The sequence below is a fragment of the Musa acuminata genome, chromosome BXJ2-8 (assembly GCF_036884655.1).
Source record: "Musa acuminata AAA Group cultivar baxijiao chromosome BXJ2-8, Cavendish_Baxijiao_AAA, whole genome shotgun sequence".
Taxonomy (NCBI): domain Eukaryota; kingdom Viridiplantae; phylum Streptophyta; class Magnoliopsida; order Zingiberales; family Musaceae; genus Musa; species Musa acuminata.
This window is the reverse complement of record NC_088345.1, coordinates 9,346,501-9,370,465: the sequence shown is the minus strand read 5'-3', so window position 1 is coordinate 9,370,465 and position 23,965 is coordinate 9,346,501. Positions and strand designations below refer to the sequence as shown.

General features: G+C 41.0%; 1 protein-coding gene and 1 pseudogene across 1 annotated transcript; one reads left to right on the top strand and one right to left on the bottom strand.

Moving 5' to 3' along the window:
• The first annotated feature begins 4,418 nt into the window (after window positions 1-4,418).
• On the top strand, window positions 4,419-7,984 carry LOC135583230 (B3 domain-containing protein Os02g0683500-like). The gene is made up of 2 exons (XM_065120755.1): window positions 4,419-6,343; window positions 7,693-7,984. Exon 1 carries the CDS (start codon window positions 4,961-4,963, stop codon window positions 5,957-5,959), a length of 999 nt encoding a protein of 332 aa, XP_064976827.1. The 5' UTR covers window positions 4,419-4,960; the 3' UTR covers window positions 5,960-6,343; window positions 7,693-7,984.
• A 4,113-nt stretch (window positions 7,985-12,097) lies between these two features.
• Window positions 12,098-23,344, bottom strand: LOC135620064 (peroxidase 5-like; annotated as a pseudogene).
• Between the last annotated feature and the right edge of the window lie 621 nt (window positions 23,345-23,965).

The window sequence follows — 23,965 nt, the reverse complement described above, 5'->3', positions numbered from 1 at the left end:
CGTGAAATACCAGCTTGGAAATATAGTATACTTAATACTAAAAATATTCGCTTATGGTGAGGATTGTGCAACCCTTTGTGGGTTGCTTCGGCTTCAAGCCTATGTGCTCTCGTTCGGACCAAACCACGCAGGCATCCAAAATAAACGTGCGAGGCGACCCTAGAAGCAGGCCCAGTGGGACCCGGCGGAGGCCGGTGATGCGTGGTCACCATACCACGCAGATGTGCGGTCAGATGGACATATTGTTCGATCGGATCCGCCGCACATCGGGACACGGGATCTCCACTGCCCTAATCTCATCATCATTGGTGAGACGCGCATCTAAATTAACCTGTTACACCTAAGGGGCGCGTGAGATGCGCATCTAAATTATTCGACCGGTGAAGGTTGGTGGCGGCATCGAGAGAGCTGGTGTTCTCAGTGTTCTTTTTGCACGCAGCAGCAGCAGCAGCAGCAGCAAGAGGACCAGCTGCTGCACCGATCGGTGCTTGACGTCCACTACCTAACAAAACACATGAGATGAAGCTACGCCTGCAGAGAGTAGAGCCTTTTCTGTTGGAGTCCTGTAAAAACCATTTTACCGAAGGCATCTGATGAGGTGAGAAAGCGACCCAACAGTGAAGCCTCAACGGTATCTCTCGGTGCCTGCAGAGGGGGAGGGGGGGTGGGAGTGTGGGCAACTGGATGCCCAGCTAGCTTGCCTGGAGGGCAGGACTTTTCTGGGGTTTCCCACCTGCCAGCTTTGCTCTCCCCCGATGCCTTTTTCTTTCTGCATGATTTTGTTCGTTCCCATACATGGCTGTGCCTATGGGAAAGGAATCATGCACGCTTGTGTGCTATCGTAGGGAGAGGGAAGGAAGGGTTCTCCGTAGCAAAACTGCATAGACCTCTGTTGGTTTGATGCCACATAAACATGGGAAGAATATAAAGAGACCGATGGGGAAATAAGAAAGAGGATGGGGAGGGGGAGAGAGACAAGTGGGCAGCTCAGTGGAGGTCGTGGATGGAAAATGAAAAAGAAAAAGAAAAAGAAGAAGAAAAAAAAAAAAAAAAAAAAGGCAAGAGGAGGAGGTATAGGAGTTGGGATTTCCTTCAAACAGCATGGTCCTATGGCTACTTTCTACTGTCTTATGTGTGTGTCCATTTGACATAACAGCATTCTGATATTTTCTATACAAGAAGACAAGGCCTTTCTCATCTGGAATAAAAAGTTAGCAGGGGAGGAGGGATGGGTGGAGGAATTAGCTTGAGGTCCCCCTATCAGCCAGCCAGCCAGCCAAGCCAGCCTTTTGTCCCTGAGACCATTCCCCCACCACTCAAAAGTGGCTTAAAAGATCACAAACTGAGCTCGATGGCCTCCCCCCCTGTGGAATAGGTTGTGGTGGCTTCAGTCAGATTTACATGGAGTGGAGATCCTCCTCCATCCAGATTAATCAAATTCCATGTATGAAAGAAGATAGATAGCTTGATGACCACCACCCACCCCTGTACAGGAGTGGAAAATGTTGCTTGCGAGTCCACATCTTATGTAGGAAAGATGTCCGTCCCACTTGGGAAGTGGCTTTCCCAACTTGTTTGATATGGAAGGTACAGACCTCCATGTCTACTAGCTATAGCTATAGCTATAGCTGGTGGTCCAACCTCTACACCCTGTATCGATATCATACAACCACAGTTTGGTGTATTCGTGACTCGCATAGGACGCGTACTAAGCATCAGCAGCATACAACAGTATCCAGTGATGAGAGAAGGAGATGTGCACTGTGCCATTTGCAAGCTCTACCCCATTTGTCGCACTCACCGAGGGTCCCCTCCATTTCCTTCCACCATATCGGACGCATCACCATGGCCTTGGGAAATATCTGATACACGTCCACCTTTTTCCTCAATTTGTAGTCTCAAGGCACTGTGGAATAATATATATTTATTTGCACCATTATTCTTACTGTCATAATTTATTGTGAGATAAGTTGAATTTACATCAACCCATTCATGGTGTTCATTTTTTTTATTTACCATTGTTTTCTTCATTAATTACTTGTAAAAAAATGTGGAAATCATGATTGTCTAATCGCAGCAAAATTCTTGATTGTGATGGTTCTTTATTCATGACAACAGTAGTAAGTAGAGTGACACCGTTGGTGTAATAGTATTAATTGATGGCGACAATGTTTGACTTGTACTATGATTTATGAATTAGATTCATATGTCAAGCTTAGTCTTATTGTTTCAACATAATAAAAAGGAGAAAACATTACGATGGAGGTTGATTCAAGATAATAAATAGGAGAAGATATTTTACTCTTGGAGTTGCCATGCAAATAAAATTTGCATTGTTATTGTTATTGTTATTGATGGAGGGATAAGATCATTAAGTTTTGTTGTTGACAATGAAATGGATGTTTTGACTACACCGATGGAATGAAATACTACTGCACAAAACAAATAACATAAAAAATATGTTTTTTTTGTTTTGTGTTTGACAAAATAGTTGCAAATGTTATTTGATTTTTTCAGTCAAAAAATATAATAATAATAATAATAAATCAACTTGAGACTTCTAATATTACTTCTCTCCATCAAAGTTTAATATGTATTCTAGGAATTAAAATCCATTAATATTATTCTCATGTTAAGTGAATTTGAACGGTGCATTGGTGACTATATCTATATAATAAGTATGTCATAAATTCGCTTGTTAGAATCCGAGTCAATTTGATCAGGGTTAAATTTCTAGTTTGTGGGCTAAACCCATTATATGCATCAGAGTCGATACTAATTCAATCTAAAAATTTAAATTTCTAGTTTGTGGGCTAAACCCATTATATAAATTTGACTCTTTTAGTTTTTAGCAGTATGAGTCTATCCTCTTGTCCTCTTTCAATATCATATTCATATTGATTATCTTTAACATAAAAAAAATCCTCATGTAATATCAGTTAGAAAAACTTATAATGTTCTTTTAAATGAGAGAAGATCAGTATACAAAAACACCTAAAGTCCCTTTCTCCTCGAATAACTTTGTGGTGTCTAAAGGAACTTAGCAGCCTGTTGGATTCATATCGGCAAGTGTCTCAAAACAACCTTTTGGGCTACAGATCACAGTATAATTGTTGTGAGCGACATAAAGCAGCAGACAATTCTCATCGTGTGAGCTAATTAGTACAAATAGACTAATTTGATTGACATCAAGAAGCGGCGATAATTGGTTAGACAAAGATTATAACTCACTTTGATGATGATGATGATGATGATATATCTATGATATATGACTTCATTAGATATCTACTGAGACTCAGTCTCCTTGTTTTCTCAAGGATTGATATCGATCTCTTGAACGAAGAGTAGAATACGTGCACACAAGTATTCATTTTCTTGTGCAACAAAGTTGACCTTCCACCTGCCAATGTCTGTCGATTAGATTGTCAATGGTCGATCGCTGTCACACAATGAATTCCAACGTGTTCACTGGTCCTACATGATGTTGTGGTCGCAGATAGCAGCCACAATAGATCGAAAACCAAGATAAGGACGCACATTACTCTATGTGGCAGGCCAACACCCAATTATTGAGCTTAAGGAACTGAAGATTGTCATTTAATAGCTCGCATGAGGTACTTACTACTGACTCCTAACTAGCTCGGCCAGTTCACTGCTTCCAGCACTCTAAAACATGCAATTGTGCTCGCTCGCTTGCTGTCTTGTTATCTCATCTTTTAATGACAGCAAAAGAACATGTTAGAGGACGACTAGCATTGGAATCAGCAAGAGTGGAGGCAGAAAAGAAAGAGTCTCTCGGCTTTTATATCTCTCACCATACCCAATACATAATGATCCTGTGAGGAATTCCTATGGTAGCTCATCTTTCCTGTTCTTAATCAGCACGCAACATATAACTAATAAGATAATGTTGGAGGACAGGGAGTGGGCTTAGCATGAGTAATGCTGCAGCTCTTTTAGAGGGCATCGGCATGAGAAAGCCACGGCCGGCTTCCCTTTATGTACTAAACTCCACACGTAATCGTTTTGATTTGCTCCATACATCGACGACGTAAGGCTCTGTCCGGCAGCTGACGCTCGCTTCTTCTTCTTCTTCTTCTTCTTCTTCTTCTTCTTCTTCTTATTGGTTCCTGTGGAGGAGGAGGAGGTGAGTTCGACGTGGATTCATCTATCTAACGGGAGAAGGAGAGGGAGAAGATAATGTGATGCCATAGGGAGAGAGGAGACACAACAATGGAGGTCAGTGCGACTGATGTGGCTCATTCTGAACTGCAAGTTTCGTTAAGGCCTGAAATGACGCATGTGCTCCGGTAACTGTTGCAGCCTCTGAACCTTATATCGCCATGGCCATGGAGCACAAGCCATTAGCTCTTTCGTGGGGAAAGCACCATGAGCTACAGCCGTAGAGGCTCAGGGAGCCATCGATACTGTGGAAGGAAACAAGATGTTTGCTTCGATCAATTATGGCTTCCCGTTCCACTAATAAACGTATTAGCACAAATCAAGTTCATCCTGTCTGTCCTATTCGATGCTGCCAATTTGTCATCCATGAGTCTTCGCCTACCTTTATGTGAAGCTTCAGCATTAGGAGGAGCTATGAAAAGCAAAACTGCAGCTTTTGTTTATTATGTACTTACTTACCGGGGGCAGAGAGAGAGAGAGAGAGAGAGAGAGTCATGTGGTGTTCTCTTAGCTTTCAGCAGCAGCATGGATTATTACAAGTTAAGACCACCCCCACTCTGCTGCAGTCGATCGGTTGGTAGGACAAAGGCATAATCCACCCTACCATACCAATATAGTACAAACACCTGCACCTAAAATCTTATCTATCCTGCCAAGGGGTCAATGGGAACCTGGCTATTCTACATCTCTTTCTCTTCTCCCACCGCTTTGGTTCTTTCTCTAGATCGCCATTAGTGTTGTATTGTGGATTTCTTCTGGGATTCGAAGGGATAAGAGGATGGAGTTCACGCATGGAAGAAATAGGCTTCACATCAACGAGCAAGAAGAGCAAGGGCAAGCCTGCAAACATGCTCCTTTGGTGCCTTACGCTTCTTCCTCCTCGTCTCCGTCGGCTTCATCCTCTCACTTCAGGCGGAACGAGGGCTCGTCGGTCATCGGCGATAATCTTTTTGAGAAGGAGCATATGTTCGACAAGGTGGTAACGCCAAGCGACGTCGGCAAGCTAAACCGGCTGGTGATCCCGAAGCAGCACGCCGAGAGGTACTTCCCACTGGACGCGTCGGCCAACGAGAAAGGGCTGCTGCTCAGCTTCGAGGACCGCACCGGCAAATCGTGGCGCTTCAGGTACTCCTACTGGAACAGCAGCCAGAGCTACGTGATGACCAAGGGGTGGAGCAGGTTCGTCAAGGAGAAGCGGCTCGACGCTGGGGACACCGTCTCCTTCAGTCGCGGCGTCGGCGACTCTGGTCGCCACAGTCTTTACATCGACTGGAAGCGGCGGCCCGAGAACCACGACCCAGCCCGGATGCCGCGAATTCCTCTCCCGGGAGTCTCCTTTGCGCGGTCGGTAGGACCGTGGGCCGGTCACCTCCTCATGCCGTCTGGGGCGGCGATGGCAACGGCGTACGACCACCGCCTGGCGGGGTATGGTTGCAGCGTGCCGAGCACGACTGCTGTCAAGGGGCAACTTCTTCTCTTTCCTTCTCCGATGACCGGGCCGCCACCGACGGAGGTGCAACCCGGTGGGAGTGGCGGTCTGTCGATGGTTCTTGAATCGGTGCCGGCGGCCCACAGCCAGGCCATCGCCAAGCGTGTCAGGCTGTTCGGGGTGAACCTCGTCAGCCCCGAATCACAAGTCCACGCCGATGGCAGTCGGTCACAAGAAACGTCTGCTGTCCCTCTCCTCCAGTTGCAGCATAGCAGCGTCGAGTCCTCGTCGCCTTCATGGTCGTCGACGAGCAAGGAGCAGCATTCGTCCTTGGATCTTGACCTATAAGAGAGGATATCATCATTCGCTTGCAGATCAATTGGGATGAACACCGAACCGTGTTCGACGAAAGTTGGAAGGTTCTTTCTATAGTTTTGTGCTGCTTTTATATGATGGAATGGTGCATCCAAATTGAAGTTGTTCTTCATAATCTACCTCTTCAAACTGTACATATGCTGGAAGATATAAAGGCTCGTAAGCCTCTTCATAGGATTCTAATCCGAAAGAGCCCATGTTATCACCGGGAAATCGCTCATTCTTTTGCTCAATGCTTTTATGATGTCTTTTTGCTGGTCTTCCCTTGGAATAAATGCTTCATCTCTTTCAGAAAGTTCCAAAGAAGTCGATTTGACATTCCTTAAATCGAGGACGGACAGCTTTGGAGCAACAGAGGTAAGATCTAAACCCTTGTCTTTCCATTTTTCTTGTCTTGTATACATCAGGTTCCCTTTTATAGCCCGCTATGTTAGCAATTGTATGTTTGACTATGCATTATGAGTAATGTATGGTGGGACAATCTGTAGCTGCATACATTTTCTTCTTTCCTATATTAGCTTAATGCCTTTATGATCATGCTTGAGCTATAACGGAGGTGACAGAATCATGGAACTGTGCATCCCTGTCTTCCTGCACCTCATTTAAAGGCTGTCAAAGTTGGAATAGCTTTGCTTTGGCTGCAGTTTTATTTAGTTCTAGCAGTACTGAGATGAACATACCAAAAGTATGCCTGTGTTCCTCCTACAAAGAATAGTTGATTTTGTACAATAAATCAAAACCACAGACACAAAAGGAATGCAGAAGGTACAAATGGTGAGATTAAGCTTCTCTTTGTATGATTTATATATGTAAAAATTAACCTACATGAAGTTTCTCCTTAGACATAGCTCAATGTTTCCAGCACTTGTAGTCGTACTTCAAATTTTAGAACATGGAGTCTATTCCTGGCATACAACTGGTTCCCACAACTCCTCTCCTGATGTATTTTCTGCTTGAAGATGATTGATTCCAGGATCTTTTGATAAACTCATCTTCATATTTAGGCATCGCTTTCCATCAATTCAACAATTTTTCAGGAAACCACTTTTCTCATTGGGTAGCAATCTTATGAATGTCAATTAGTCCCCAAGTAAAATCTGGCATTGTTCTATCCCTCAGTGACTTCCTTTTGTTCATTGCTGATATCTCAAGGGAGTTACAGCTATATTCTTTGCTTGTATACACTATTGCTTCTTAATGATCTTGACAGTGTATTAATGTCAACCTTAGTAATTATTCCGCTTGCACCTATTATGATAGTTTTAGCACATATATATAGTTGTGACTAGAAAGACATTTTGTTATAGTTTTTGCTTCTTCATATGTCTTGGAGTGCCACTCAACAATCAATACATCTTAGTTCCGAAAGCCTAATAAGTTAATGGATTGCATGTACGTTCACGAGATGATCTAGCGAAGATTAATAACTTTCTACTGTAACAACAACAACAACAAAACCGTAAGGTCCCGATTATTTGAGATCGACTATAGTTGACCCTTATCACTCGTATTAGCCAATCAAGATATATCTTTAATTTTCAGCTACACTAGTCCCATGAAACTCTTCAAATGAGCCTGGTTTTTAATTGAAAGAAAAGCATGGCTAATAAATAAGGATATGAAAGATACATTTTTATTTTTATATTGTTTTACACATATCTACCTGACTCCATGCAGTGATATAGAGTTTATGCTTTTTGATGCAGAATGAAACAAGGTTTCTACAGGGGAAGATCACATAGTAAAGGAGCCATCTCATTTCATGGTTTCTGGAAAATGCTAATTATAATCTCGAAATTTGTCATCCAGGTATGGTGTCTTTGAGCTCATGATACCAATATTGATTAGTACATTGTGTGCTGTTCATGAAAAAGATGACAAGGATGCATATTCCATTAGGATTTGAAGCTTGGCATTAGTACTCAATTTTCAGATAGGTTCGAATAATGTGCCTTAACTGAAGTATTATACCTTATATATACTTTGCCAATTGTTCTTTGTTTTGGCCTCCATGATAGATAGGTCACTGCTCCAATGACAATGTACTATTATATGTATTAGTTTTTTAACTAACCATTTTCTTCTTCTTCTTCTTCTTCTTTTTTTTTGCGTAATATGAGTCTTCTTTGAATAACAAATACGATACTATATAATGCATATTTGGATATTAAATTTTACATTCCACTCATTAAACTCATACATTTAGTACATATGCCTTACATTTTGAGCATGATTTTGACTTGATGAAGCTTGAAAACATGGCTCATGCAAGTTTGTTCGTGCCAAATACAATGAATCTGTAAAATGTGGAATAGAAACAATTCGAAAATCTAAAAATAAATTCTTGAATGCATGCATATATGGTATTCAAGAGGGATTGAAGATATGAGTTCCGCAATGTGTATTTTAGATCTTTCAAATTTATTTCATGTTTCTGAACAGATCTACATGTGAATGATGACTCCATTATGCATACATCTATGCAATTAAGATCTTGTCCTTGAAAGGTATGTTTCTTTCTCTCTCTCTCTCTCTGTGTATATGTAAGTTCAGATTATCTGTGTGTCTGACATGAAGGATAACAAATTATTAATTCCCCATCTAAAATTTATTATCATTTGGTAAAAACTCCCTTAATTGAAAAGGTAAGAAAAATGATTGATGTACTTTCAGGATATATTAGAGAAAATTCATCAATGGTATTTCTTTGTTGATGATAAATTCTATAAGCTGTAAATTATCAGCACTGCCAAATTAATTTTGGCAAAATTCTATAAACTCCTGTGGTTTTTGTCATTAGTCAGCCTTGCATCTCGAAAATCTATCTTAGATTTTTCTTTCTTTCATTCTTTATTTTTCCCTTGAATTTTCTTTTAGATGCTAATCTATACTAAATGATTTGAAGTTTGGATCATTATGTGTTTGGAGAATTCACGCTTAACGATTCTTGATGTGGTTGGGGGAATCAGATGCGGCCATCACACAGTCAATAAACCAAGGTTTGCATGGGGACCCCGTTGCCTTTTTCCTGTGCATCAGCAGCAACACTTCTCCCTTACTGTGTGACCTTATTGATCTATCCCAAGGTTGAAAAGATAGTGGTACGTGTGCAGGAGGATTAGCAGCATACTGTGCGTGGTGGTTTCTACAGGCCATGCATTATTTCGAACGCATACTTGCTTTGCATCTGCTTTGGTGGTAGTATATATAGGTCATATATTCCATGAAGGATGAGATTGTGCACGCAGAGCGCCGATGGTGGCTTCGATATCGCAGACGTCATATGACTCGATCTGTGTGCCGCATAAGGACGAGAGGGATCTCGTTTGGAGCAGAGGCAAGCCGACGTCGCCCCTCATGCATGCACATGCGTGTACAGGAATCTGTGGGCTTATGGTCGTCCTTTTAGGACTTGTCTCGGCATACTGGACCTTATGTTTACAGAAGGAGACAAGCTTTAAGAGGCCGCATTAATGGAACATGTATTGCCACCTTGTCTTCTCTCTCTCTCTCTCCTCTAATGTCTTCTCCCAGACCTGCAGCAAAAATGGAGTATATGAATTAGAGGTACAGACTGAGAAGGGTATGGTAAAGGATGGAGGAGGAAGAGCGCGAGGCGCTTCTTGCAGAAGCTTGTACCCCGTGCATACATGCTACCACAAGATTTCTCCCTTCCTTCCTCGCCCTCTCGTGGACTGAGGTGGGCTCGCAGGCACTCCCACCAAGGAAGCTCTGCTGCATGCGTTACATGCCTGCTTGCTTTCCTGCCGTTCCGGTGTCAGCTTCGACCCCTGCGCTGGCTTTGCAGTCCTGTTTGATGGTTACGTGTTAAGCGTAGGCTACGAGGCAGGAGGCCGGGCGTTCTTCCTTCAGCTGATCTTGCATGACACCCCTCCCTTCCTCTCTCGGACAAAATTGAAGTGTATCGATATTAGGTCATTTATAAAAAAAAAAAAAATTTAATAATGAGGTTTTATATGCTCTCATATTTATTTTTTACTAGAAGCTGTTTTTTTATATTAAGACCAAAATATCCTTAATAAATTTTTTAAAAAGATACTCAATATCCATTGACCCTATTGACGTTGATTTATTTGGGTTCAATTAGTTTGTTAGACTTAAATTGGACCATATGGATTCAATAAAATCTTAATTATTTGATTTATTATGTTTAGGATCTAGATCGTCCTTCATTTTTTTCCAACTCACCTCTCTACTAATTCGATCGATGCAACAACAACGGGTAAGACGGTTGTCATTGCCAACCTTCTTGTCAGCGGTGGCTATCGTCGTCGTCACCATCGCTAATAAGAAGCAAGGATAGAGTGAGCTCTAGCTTCCTATATAGCGTGCATATATAACAGTTATATGGAACATGTCCCTATCTCCAAATGAACTCATAAGTCAATAATTATCTTGTTCTCAATTATCAATTGCAACCTCAAGTCGATAACATTCGAGTTGCTGATGCTCACTCGACCCTATCTCCACAACTGTGGATGATCAAGATAATGGGATAACATAAATATATCAACACGCCCGCATAACTATACTGGTTAATGTACTATACCTCTGTAATCGTTCACAACCATAGAAGAGATGAGGTTGCTACTAATATAAATACTAAAGAGGCATATAGGAGTTTCTTGTCACCGATGAGGGTAGCATGCTATTGCTATTTACAAATATGGAAGAGGAACATAAGAGTTCACGACTTGCGAAGAAGAGTAGAGGAATTGGTCGTCAAAGAGGAGACGATGCTACCACCATTTTCTACCATAGAGGAGCAGAGGAGGGAGAGGAGACGATGCTACCTTGGTTTGGTATAACCCTCAAGTAAACTTTTTCCCTCATGATTCAAACCCAACCCGACCCGATCTGCATTGTAGGACCTAACCCAAATCTATTTGATCCGGATCGTGATCACAGGTGAATCGAACCAGCTCTTGGATTGGTCGAGTTTGAATTAAAGGATTTATCCGATCTCAAATATATTTTTTTATATTTTAAATAAAAAGGGACGCTCTCTAATAAAAAGAAACATGAGGGTGCCATCCAGTAAAACTCTATCATGGAGGACTTTTTTTCAAGGTAAATTGCCCATCAGTATTTGCATCAAATAGACCAATCCATGGGCGACGTGGAGTCATCTAGACAACCTGGGCTGTTCTAAACGGATATCTTGGTGTTCAACAGCCCAGCAATATTTACTGTGGAGTTTGGGTGATAAGACTCGTCGGTTGCTTTCTTGGGAGATGTCTATTTTCTCAATCAAGATGACCGATTCCTTGTGTTAACAAACAGATACGCTGTGGCTGATGAGTTAGCACGGCTAGGTTCATGGGTCGATGTTGTGAGCCTTCTGTTGGCTAAGTTGGACGTTGCGATCGATTAGGCCCTCACGACAGGGTGCTGGTTGGCGTCGGTTGAGATCCCGGCGTCGTTTATGATGAGTCGTATCTTTCCGTCTCCGGGATGGTTGGTAGCTCGTCCTTGTATACTGAATGGTGATTTCCGGGTTGAGACATTCGCCACTCACGGGTGGTTGTCCACCTGCAAAAATAGCCCTCGTCAGGGTGATCCCCGGTTGTGGTCCCTCCGACGAGCAAATTAGTGTGGGATGGATTGTATTTTTTTTGTGTCTCCCTCCTTGGTCGGAGGTCGGCCAGGGGCTTTATACTATTGCACGAGGGTCAGTAGTGCGTGGTCGCTGACCCTCGAGGGACGGGACGGGACAGGTGGAACAACTTCTCGGTATGATTCTGACTTAGCATGTGATGTCAGCGGTGACGTGTCCAGGGCTCCAAAAACATGTCGTATCACCTGGATCATCAACTTGCTTTCTTTCCTACTCTCAGCAGAGCTGTAGTCCTGAAAGAAACTAAAAACAAAAAGCGATGATAAGTGCATATGCATAGTTGAATGTTTCTTTATGTGTCCTTGTGCTCGTATGAAATTGCATGGTTATTTCTGACATTCTCATTCAACAACATGACAATCCAAACAAATCAACGCACTCTCGTCTCTTCTTATTTAAGCATTCGCCACATATCAAAGGGGCGGAGCAAACCAAGTCCTGCAGCAGGAAGTAGCGTCAAGGCGGACAACACATCACTTAGTCCTCCTGCAGTAGCGGCATATCTCACCCTTTCTCCCGGTGAGGACTCCGATCTTACCCATCTTCACCATTGCAGCTGCAAACTTCCTCTGGAAGAGCATGGGATTGCCCGCGAGCTGCCTCACCTTCGCGGCCGTGGCCCATGTCGACGTGAGGGTCTGGTCGGAAGTGAACAGACCTCGGTTCACCAACAGGTTCCTGTAGTAGCTGGTGTCGAACGTGAAGGGGCTCGGTGAATCCATGGGAACCACGCTGTTGCTCCGTGGAGGGCACCGCCTCTTCAACTGGGCAGCTCGCTTTCTTGCTGTAGTTGTAAAGCCGGTTGGCGAAGGAAGGGCAGTCCGTAAAGCCATCGGTATGTGCTCCTACGCGAGATTGATAGGATAAAACGAAATTTTGTATAAGAACAAATATAAATAGGTCATAATAAATAATAAAATTAAACAAAAACTATAATTAAATAAAATATTAAGATTTACGTAGAAAATCACATGAATGATAAAAATTATAAGATAAGCGGAGAAAATTTACTATAAAAATAATGAATATACAAATCTCAGAATTTCTTGTCGAAAATTCAAACAATAATCACAAGGATTATGTCATTGTACACAATATCCAAAATCTAATTTGATCTAACCTTAGATGATAACACTGCTTGGCTAATTGAGAATAGTCTCTGTATCATCCTTTTCTTCTTCCCTTTTCTTTTTCACAATCATGTCCCTTTTTTTCTTCCCTATCACCACACATCTTGGTTAAAAGGGTTAGGATTTAGGTTAAATGAGAAAAGAGAGTTTAGGCTAAAGTGGGTTGTGAGCTATTAAAGCCCACTATGGGCTGAACAAATAGGTTGTCTGCCCAACAACCTTCCGATTCAACCTATAAGGGAGGCTATCTTATGACTCCTCAATGTGAAGCCATATCGACTAGCTGTCGGTATGTCTCCTGTCTTATTTTCAGTAAGATCTTTGTCAACATGTTTGCTCCGTTGTTATCAATGTGAATTCTCTGAAGTTACAACTGTTTCTCTTCAAGTACATTTCGAATCCAATGGTATATGATATATATGTGCTTTGGCTTGGAATAAAAAATTGAGTTCTTAAACAAATGGATGACGCTCTATTATCATAATACACGACATAATTTTTATGTTTCAACCCCAATTCTTGTAATAATTTTTTTTATCAATAATATTTCTTTGTAAACTTCTATAGCAATAATATATTCTACCTATGTGATGAAGAAAGCAACACACCTTTGTAATCTAAATTATCATAACACAACTCCCCCTGCAAAAGTGAGTACAAAACCTAATGTAGACTTTCTCATATCAATATCTTTTATCATATCTGTATCTGTATAATCTATCAACACAGGTTGTCACAGACTTAGCTAGTTTTGCCTAAGTCGTGCGGCACCCTTGCATATCCGTCCGCAAAGGTCAGCCTCCCCGGAATCTCCCATGGTCCCTTAGGACCTACAAAAGAGAAAATGGGTTAAGGAAAGCACCTCAATCGAGATCCAGTAACATTTCAGAAAATACTTTATAGACAATGCAAGTTACAAATAGACTTTACAAGCTCTGAACAGTTGCACAATAAAGGGTCAAAATGGTCCACTATAGACCGAATATCTCTCATAAGCGTCCATATGACACAACCTTTATTTACAAGCCTAAGAAGGCCACCAAACCTAACTAAAATGGGGTTGTTATGCCTTCGATCGTCCCTCTACATGTTGTGCAAAGCATGAACAAATCAAAAGACACAAACATACATAAACATTACATCCAATATCCTATTTAGAAGTTTGTCTGTGACATTCTCCCAATTTATTCCTTCGACGTTCTCGTCGAAGCCTTTGCCGACACTACAACTCCTCGCCTTTGCTGAGTCTTCAATCTTCTACTCCAACTGTAATGCGCCTCTTGGCTCCCAACTGCTCTTCGCTGTTATTTTTGAGTAGTCAAACCTTTGATCCGCTATGCTGCTTCAACTCGCCAATGACTCTTGACTCTAGTATGGGGTAGGCTGAGTTATGTTGATCCATGTTGGTTCCTGCGGATCCTCCAGATGAAGGAAAAGACCATCCTTACTATGCGCCAGTCTCTCAAATGTCTCTTGCTGCTTGAACTGGGTGGATGCTTGTTGGAGTTTTAACGAGCATCACCTCATAAACTTTTGATGTTTTGGGTCATTCCTTCACAAAATTTGCCCATCGACTCTTCTTTCACTTAGTTGTCACTTCCAAGTAGATTTGTATCACTTTCGCTTTCGATTGGCATTCTGTTGGGAAACGAAGTGGATAATCTACTCTCAGTAGCACTAATCACCATTGGTGAGGTTCTTTGAACCTGTGCATAGCTCCTCTTTTGGATAGATATGAGAATTTGAGTACTCGGTTTCACTCATTCTCTTAAGAGTTGAGAAGGTAATGGTTACTTGACTTTGCCCACCTCCTCAAAGGTTGTACTTCATACATCGAGTTGGTTACTGACCTTCGTCTACTCTTTGCTCACACTTCTAAAGCACTCGAAGTGTTTGCACTCCTTGCATTGAGTTAGCTACTGTGATTCACTTTCTCAATGCCATCGAACTTTTGGAATGTAGGAAGTTTTCACCCCAACTTGGAGTAAGTCTCTAATAGTTTTGGTCGCCTTTGGGATTGTACCATCTTCTCCATCAACCCTGCCGCCTACTCTACTGAGTAGCAAAGGTACAACACCGCGTATTGCCTGCTTTGTTCCTTGGTCATGCATTCTTGCATGACCCGAAGTCCTTCACTTTCGGCTATCTTGATGAGAAGCTCATTGACACTAGTCTTACCAAGTTCATTGGCCTCTGCCCTTTAGCCTTGTCTTGGTACTTGGAGTTTGCCTTTGCTTGTTCCACCTTCTCGGCCCCTTTCATGACCAAGCACTCTCCCTCCACGAGAGCAAGGGATCAATGACTTTCACGGAAGTCTTGCCTCTATAGTACTCTGGCGCTGCTATGCCCGTGGCCCTACTATTCGTCACCTTGTATCTTAATCTCTTTCCTTCATGATCAGTAGATATGTCTCTATGGTTCTCCTCCGAGTCCATTTCCATTCTAACTGATGCTTGATTTTGGGTAGCTAAGTCCTTCTGGACTCATCGTCACTTCCTCGCCCATTTCGACCACCTGCTTCAACACCTATGTATTCTCCAAGCAGCTCCCTTTGGTCGATGGAAAGACAGACTGCAAATCTCATACATGGCCTCTGCCATCATGTTATAGGGTTTGCATCGATTCTGCTCTCCTTAGCTTCCTTGGTAGCAACGTTCGCTTACTCGACCTTATCCTCTAACTTGTTAAGCTCCCTTAAGCGAATATAGGCTCTGGAATAGTCTAACTCTCTAGCTACTTCGATCATACCTCTGCATGCGCAAGTCCCTCCCATGGGACTTACTGGTACTTGCATTCGAACTTTTCCCTCGATGGAACAAAGCCCCCATATACTGATAACCAAGATTTTTATCCGATGCAAAACTCGATTCACGCACGGAAGACCCGCATCTGCGGTACCATGGCCTTCAATCCTTGAATCCATAGCCTTCTTGCCATTGTGTTGTTCACCGAAGTGGAGCTCCCAATAGCTCCTAATCATACCTCCGTATGATATAGTCCCTTTAAGGGACTATGTCCTGTGTATCTCATTGCCACGAACTATTCCACCATGATCTACTATACTATGTCGCCTCTTGGTGACATCTCCATTGCATTCTAATCCTTATGGGATTAACTCAAATTGTGATCCCTCTATGTGTGGCCTCGGTTAATACATCGCAAGGTCTCTTCCACCTTTGATTTTGTTCGCTCCTTCGGCAATCGACCTTCATCCACCCGCTCTTAGGTTACACTTAGATGAAGCACCACTCTAGGATAGTCCGCCGCCTAGTAGATCCCGAAGTCCACTAACTTCGTTGAAAATGGTGCACCATTGTCTGGATCTTAGGCCCTTGCCCCTACCAACACAATCTTCGTTATGCACTGCTTCCTTCATGGCAACTTAAATGACAACACTATGGCATATTCTTCAAGAGTACCTGCCTCTGCATCTTCTTGCCCCGTGCCAATGCCTTCTGAACCCAACTTCGCCTCCGTAAGTTGAGTCGCCTTAGTTCCTCGATCAAATGCTTCTCCGAGATAAGGTGCATGTGCCCAAAATCCCCCTTCATCTTTGGCACCATGCAAGATGACTCCACTCCATCAGAATGAATGACCCATGGAACAACATAATCTTACTCTTGCCTCTGCAAGAGTTCATGTCCTTGACCTCTGTCCAAAGAAAGCTCTGTGCCTCCGCTCCATGTTACATCTTCTATGTCAGCTCACTTCATGCGACTTGGGTACTTCGCCAAGTTACACCCAAGTTGCTTCGCTCCTCATTTTGCATTGAATTGATGGTGGCCCTCACGCCCACCATTCCACGGGTTAGCCCACCCTTGAGTCTGATCTCCATATCGACTCCAAGTGTGCCTTCATTTATATTGCTTTGAGTCGCTCTCTCACTTGATCTCGTAATGCATCCACCAATGCATTCTCTCAAGTGAGATCATGTGATGACTCCTCGTCGCTCACTCGGTCCATTAAGCTTCGTGGAGTTGTTATTTTTGAGGTACTCATCCTCAACATGTACAGTCTATTGCACATAATTCTTCTTCTAGAAAGCCGGGACTTATCCCTCCTGGATATCTATCCCATTGGAGCAATATCTCTCTTCATTTCCTTCACTCTGAAAGTTTCAGAGACCACCATCCCCTTGGACTACACCGATTTGCTAAACAAACTGTGTATTATTCTGCCTCCTGCAAACGCACTTGCTAGATTGCGACTCCACATCAATACAACCCCCGCTGCACACTTCAACATTCTATGGACGTATCCTTCTTATATCGAAGAGAAAGTTTCAATACTTCATGGCACTAAGTTTCGGTCGCCTTGGGATAGCCACGAACATTCCATCGTCCGCATATAAGCCCTTGCATGAGTACCTAATTCTTCGAGTTAGCAATTCCTCTCAACTTTGTGAGTTTTGCACAACTCTTTTGGTCGCTGAGCAACTCATTCCACCTTGCATGGTCTCATCCTTTACCAAGCGCCTCGCTTGCCTTGAGCACCATCAAGTATAGTTGTCAACGTTGAGTCGTAGCTTGAACTCAGTCATTCCAACCTTTGTGCGCTATGTATTCTTCTAAGCTTGCTTGTTCTCGTAATGCCTCTTGCGTGAAGGGTTGGTCATTCCTCTGAATGTTAATCTCAAATGCCCGCTCCTCCAAGCGACTCCTTTTCTCTACATCTCCATGCCCGTTTTCCCCCAAATGATTGCGCGTGTGCTAACTACCCTTAACGTAGCCCCGCTAAGTATATTTACATGCCAAGTGTTTCTATGAGTGCTTGTCCCACTCTGATACCATCTATCACGGACTTAGCTGGTTTTGCATAAGTCGTGCGGTACCCTTGCGTGTTCGTCCGCAAAGGTCAACCTCCCCGAAACCTCCTATGGTCCCTTAGGACTTACAAAAGAGAAAATGGATTAGGGAAAGCGCCTCAATCGGGATCCATAAGTAAACATTTCATGAAATACTTTATATACAATACAAATTACAAACATACTTTATAAGCTCTGAACGATTGCATAACAAAGGGTCAAAATGGTCCACTATATGTCGAATATCTCTCACAAGTGTTCACATGATACAACATTTATTTACAAGCCTAAGAAGGCCACCAAACCCAACTAAAAATCGGTTGTTATGCCTTCGACTATCCCTCTACATGTTGGGCAAAGCATGAACAAACCAAAAGATACGGACATACATAAGCATTACATCCAACATCATGTTTAGAAGTTTGTCCGTGACAAGGTGGTCTACCTCGAAAGCTTAAACAAACCTTAGAGCTCCATTTGAGATATTTAAAGGTCCACTACACTGATGTCCAGTGCTCTTTGCTTGGATTTGCAAGAAATATGCTAGTAACACCTATTACATATGCAATGTCTGGTCTCGTACATACCATCACGTACATTAAACTTCTAATTATTAAAGCATAAGGAACCTTTTACATTTTTTCCTTCTCATCATTTGACAGACTCTACTTTGAGCACAACTTGAAGTGACCTGAAAGAGGAGAACCAACTAGCTTTGCATTGCTCATATCGAACTTTTTCAATACCTTCTCAATATATTTCTCATATGACAACCAAATCTTCTTGTTTTTTCTATCACAGAAAATCTGCATGCCCAATATTTGCTTTGTTGGTCCTTTGTTGGTCCTATGTCCTTAATTGTAAAGGACTCACTCGGTTTCTTCTTTAACCTGTCAATTGTAGATATATCTTTCCCAAGAATAAGCATATCATCAATATAAAGTAAGATAATAATAAAATTCTTACTAAACCGTTTAATATACACACAATGATCTGAAACCATTCTTTTATATCTAAATGAATCAAATTTTCTGTACCACTATCTTGGAGCTTACTTCAACCCATACAAGCTCTTCCTCAAATTATAGATAAAATTTTCTTTACCTTTGATTTTGAAGCCTTCTGGTTGCTCCATATAATTTTTTTCCTCCAAATCACCATAGATGATAGCTATCTTTATATCCAACTAGTAGCAATGCTAAGAGTAACATGAATAGAAGACACTTTAATAATATGAGAAAAAATCTCTTCAAAGTCAATACATTTCCTTTAACCGAAGCCTTTCACAACTATTCTAGCTTTATAAGAATAATATTCTTGATTCTTAACCTGATAACCCACTTGTTCTTTAAGACCTTCATTCATTTTAGTAGTTGTATCAAATCATATACGTGGTTTTTCTGTAGAGCATCCATCTCTTCTTGCATAGCAACTAACCACTTCTTTTTCTATTCACTTTCAATTACTTCTTAGTAATTTTCTGATTCACCTACCTCAGTAAGCATTACATACTCATATGTAGAGTATTTTTTGGAAGGTTAAGATCTTATCAACTTAGGTTTTGTGAGAAGTTGCTCCCCAACTTCTTCTTACTCAACATGCCCTACAGGTAGATCAAAATCGGGCTCTACACCATCGTTCTACATGTCTCTCCTATCACCCTATATATTGGGAGTAATTGAGTCACAATTTGCTAATCCTTTTGCATAAGTCTTGATATGTCTCCTTTAAATCCTTAATGGTTTAATCCTAAAAGAAAATCATATCTCTGCTTTTAAGCACATTCTGCTTTTCTATATCTCAAAGCCTATAACCAAACTGATCATGTGAGTAACCAAGAAAAATACATTCTTTAGTCTTACCATTCAGCTTGGATCTCTCATTGTTTAGAATATATGCAAATACATGATAACTAAACACTCTCAAATGCTTGTAGAAGATATTTTTTCCTAACTATACATGCTCTGTAATATCACCATCTAGGGTTGTACAATGTGACAAGTTAATCACATCAACTGTAGTCGTCAAAGTCTCATCTCAAAACCTTCTAGGTATCTTGGCCTATGAAAGCATACATATAATCTTTTCCATGATTGTGTGGTTCATTCTCTCTGTAATTGTATTATGCTAAGGTGTATTAGGAACTATCACCTCATGTTGGATATCATGTGACCTGCAATAATTAATAAACAATCTTATGTGCTTACCACCATTATCCGATCTTATGTATTTCAATTATCTTTCTATCTCCCTTTCAATGAAAGTTTTGAAGACATTAATAACTTGATCTTTGATCTTTATAGTACAGGCTCAAACTTTTCTGGAAAAGTTATCTATAAAAGTGACAAAATAAAGTACACTACTAATACCAGAAACATTAATCGATCCACTAGAAATTTTTGTCATCAAAAGACCAAATATATCTATATAAATACGGTTTGAGGCATGCAACTTTCTAGATAAAGTAGAACTAACAAATGAATCTCTATATTGTTTACTAACAAAACAATCAATACAATGATTTAGACATGTATATTTGAGGTTTGACAATACCTATCTCTTGAAAAGAACTTGTAGTCCCTTCTCGCTTATGTGTCTCAATCGTCTATGCCACAACTCCATTCTGAAATCTTTTTATGTAGCGTTTAACTGTTCACCACAAGCTTTAGCCTGCAACCTGTATAAGGTATGATATTTCTTTTCACTAGCTATAACAAAAGAACTTTTGCTGGGCTTCCATTGCCCTCTATGAAATCGGCCATCATAGTCTTCATCATCTAGCCTTTCAACTGAAATTAAATTCAGCCTTAAGTCAATCACATGCCTCATGTTCTTAAGCACCAACTTACAACCAAGATTGGTCTTTATATAGATATCAACCATGCTAATGATGCTTGCCCTACCATAGTTGCTCATCTTGACAACACCAAAATTTTTAGACTTGTAAGTAGCAAACAACTCCCTCCATGATGTAGCATGATAAGAAGTACATGTGTCAATCACCCACTCAAGATCCTGACATACAAAAAAAAATATTATCAAAAGAAGACAAAATCATATAATCACCACCTAGTACTATAATTGTGGTATTATCTTTTGATTCTATAGACTCTACTTCTTTCTCATTTTTCTTGTTCTTCTTAGGTTACTTGCATTGATTCTTATAATGTCCTTTCTCACCATAGTTATAGCAAACAATATCTTTTCTTGATGTTGACTTGCTTCTACCCATGCATAAGCCGCTTCTATCCTTGGATTTTGACCTTCCTTTGTTATATGAAATAAGTGTTTGTAAATTAATCTGAGATGTTGTTGAATACTTTCTCAACTTCTCATTCAACAAACTATTTATTACTTGACTCATGGTGACAACATCATCTGGTCTAGAATTACTAAGGGAAACTACTAGTGTCTCTTAACTTTCTAGCAATGAACTGAGAAGTAATATTGCTTGCAACTCATCATCAAGAGACATGTTCATAGAGGATAACTGGTTAGTGATACTCTACATTTTATTCAACGAAGCTTTGGGTTGAAATTAGAATTTAGAACCAAGAAAAACTTAGTACAGTCGGAAATTAGTACCTGCAATCATGTCTTTATTGTGTCTAGAGGAGTTGTGACACAAGATGCCACAGCACCTGCAATGATACCACTAGTTACTTGAACACAAACTATCTTTGACTGGCTAGGAACATATTCCTTGTCATTGCCATGACCTAGGAGCCTGCCATGATGTAGACCAGCAAATATATGTAGATAATTCTTGCTAATATGAGGCACATAAATATGAAACATAAACAAACACACAAAGATAAGCTTGTGAATGTTTGCAAGTGCACATGCACACATAGAAAAAGGAAACATGGAGAGTGAGCAAGTGCACCTCTTGCATAATGTATATTCAGGTCAGTGGACGCACATCCACTGAGAAGGTAGAACTTTCAACGGATTGGATTTTTCCAAAGACAGTTTGAACTGGATAAGAATTAGCTCTGATCCAATAATATGACCGGCAATTCAATCTAAGTTATAATCCAACATAAATATGTTTAATAGGCGATAGAAGCACCCTCTTTATATTTCAGGTTTACAAGTTTTCTGATCAAGAAAGCTTTATTGTCAGTTGTTTTTCTTTTATAGAGATCTTCAGCTTTTTCTAAGGAGAGTATGCAGAACTTTCGGTAGAAACATGATAAAAGACATTGTCATCAAATTATTATCGAATAAACCCAACTGTTTTTCGGTATAACCTCTTCCACTCATCATCTGTCATAGTTGTGGGTTTTGCACTATCCCTTTGCAAAGTCCATACAAATCCTTGCAATACAAGGGATCATTCATTCATGATTTCCATGTTATCTAATTGTTTCCATTCAAGCTAACCATGCGAGAAGTACTATCGATTTTCATGTTTGAATACAAAAATTAAATCATCAAAATCTTACTTTGATACTAGTTGATGGGATAAAAAGCAACTTGTATATGAACAAATACAAGTAGGGCATAACACATAATGAAATTATACAGAAATCACAATCAAATAAGATAGTAAAATTTATGTAAAAATCCATCCAATATGAAGGATAAAAATCATTGGACAAACTAGAGAAAATACATTATAAGAATAATGAATATATAAATATCATAATCTCTTGCTCAAAACCCAAGCAACAATCACAAGAGAATAACTAGGACTGTGCATAATATTCCAAATCTCTCCAAGGAATTACAGCAAGAGTTTACTATAAATCTGATTTAACCTAAGGTGATGATTGAAAATAGTCTCTGCGTTGTTTTTGTCTTCTTCCCTTTCTTTTTTTCTCTTATTTTTTTTCCCTAACTACCACTACTATCCGCTTTTTCTTCTCTAGTTGCCACACTTCTTGATGGTTAAAAAGATTAGGATTTAGATTAAATGAGAAAATAGAGTTAAGGCTAAAGTGTGTTGTAGACTATTAAAGTCCACTATCGACTGAATCAATGGGCTGTCCGCCCAACAGAGATCAATATATATATATATATATATATATACGCAATCGCCAGCCCACATGACATCTATTTGGTGGGACATTAACGCTTCTGATTATCTGAGAGTGTGATCATGTCATCTTGGCTCAAACCTTTCTTGGTAAAGAATGGAGTGAGGAGGCTGAGGTTAAAGGCTGGAGGAGGGAGATCGATCACATCGGCAGCCCTGGAAATCCTTCCATCCCTTCGTCCTGCATGGACTTGGTAGAAACCTTTCTGTTCTGCATTACCAACGATTTGCAAGTTGACAAGTATTACAAGACTCTAATTATATTGTACTGCGTGCTTTCAGTTTGAAACTGGATGAAGAGGAAGAAGAAGAAGAAGCAGGGGAAAGTTACATGTACAACACTATCTCTGGCTGCGAACGCGAGAATGTCTGCGCACGAGACTTTCCCTCTGCAGACAGCCTCCAACCTTCTCTTCGCTCTGTCAATGACTGCGAATCCTCGAAGGATTTTGTCGGGGGGTGTATCCTTCTCTGCAGTAGTTCTCCATGTTGAATCGATAAGGACCGATCCATCACAACCCTGATACGATCATATAACAGGATTGTACAACAACCAAGATGAAGAAAGGTACGTAATGGAGTAATATTTTACAGCCTTCTCAACCTCCTGCTTGACAATGAGCTCAGGTTTAGGGCAGATACGGGAGTAGAACCCCACTCTGAGCTGGGCTTCTGTTCTTGTTGCTGCGATCAGGCACAAGGCCACGACGATGGCAAGTGGCGTCGCTCCTCTTCTCAAAGCCATCTCTCTCGGAGATATATCGATGTGATGCAATGAGGCCTTCCACTGCATGCCCTATTTATAACGACGCGATCATTTCTCTTCCCCTCCCATTCGTGGTGCCAACCACGACGTGCATGTAAAGCGGATATTGATGTCGGTCAAGCAGTCCATGCCCAACTTTGTTACGTGAGCCTTTCCTACGTGCAAGATGTCGAGGGACCTATAACGGTGCTTTTTGTGGTGCTAATTGTAAATTGCAACATGTACGGTGCATGAGATATGCCAAGACCTGGTAACATGTCAAGGAGACTGGAACCTGCTGAAGTATCTTATGTACGAATGGATCCTTATCCGCTATTAATTTACTTGGTGCTGAAATGTATAGTCTCCATTAACTAAAGGTTTGAGGTTGGCGATCGCAGCGTATTCTAATCAGTGCAGAGCTGTCATCCTCAGAAACTTTGACCGTGTCAAGTGACTAAATAACAGTTTCTTGAATCAAGTAGTAATCGAGATCATATGGCGGCTCGTGGTTGGATACTATGGACTGAAGTGCCATTTCCTTTCATTTAGCCTCGTTCTGGAGCTACAGTGAGTATTTACTGTAAACACACAAAAGGATTGATTTTGGTGTAAACTTAA

Bases quoted from the DNA above. Each gene is read 5' to 3' on its own strand.
- LOC135583230 (XM_065120755.1), top strand. From the start codon at position 4,961: ATGGAGTTCACGCATGGAAGAAATAGGCTTCACATCAACGAGCAAGAA.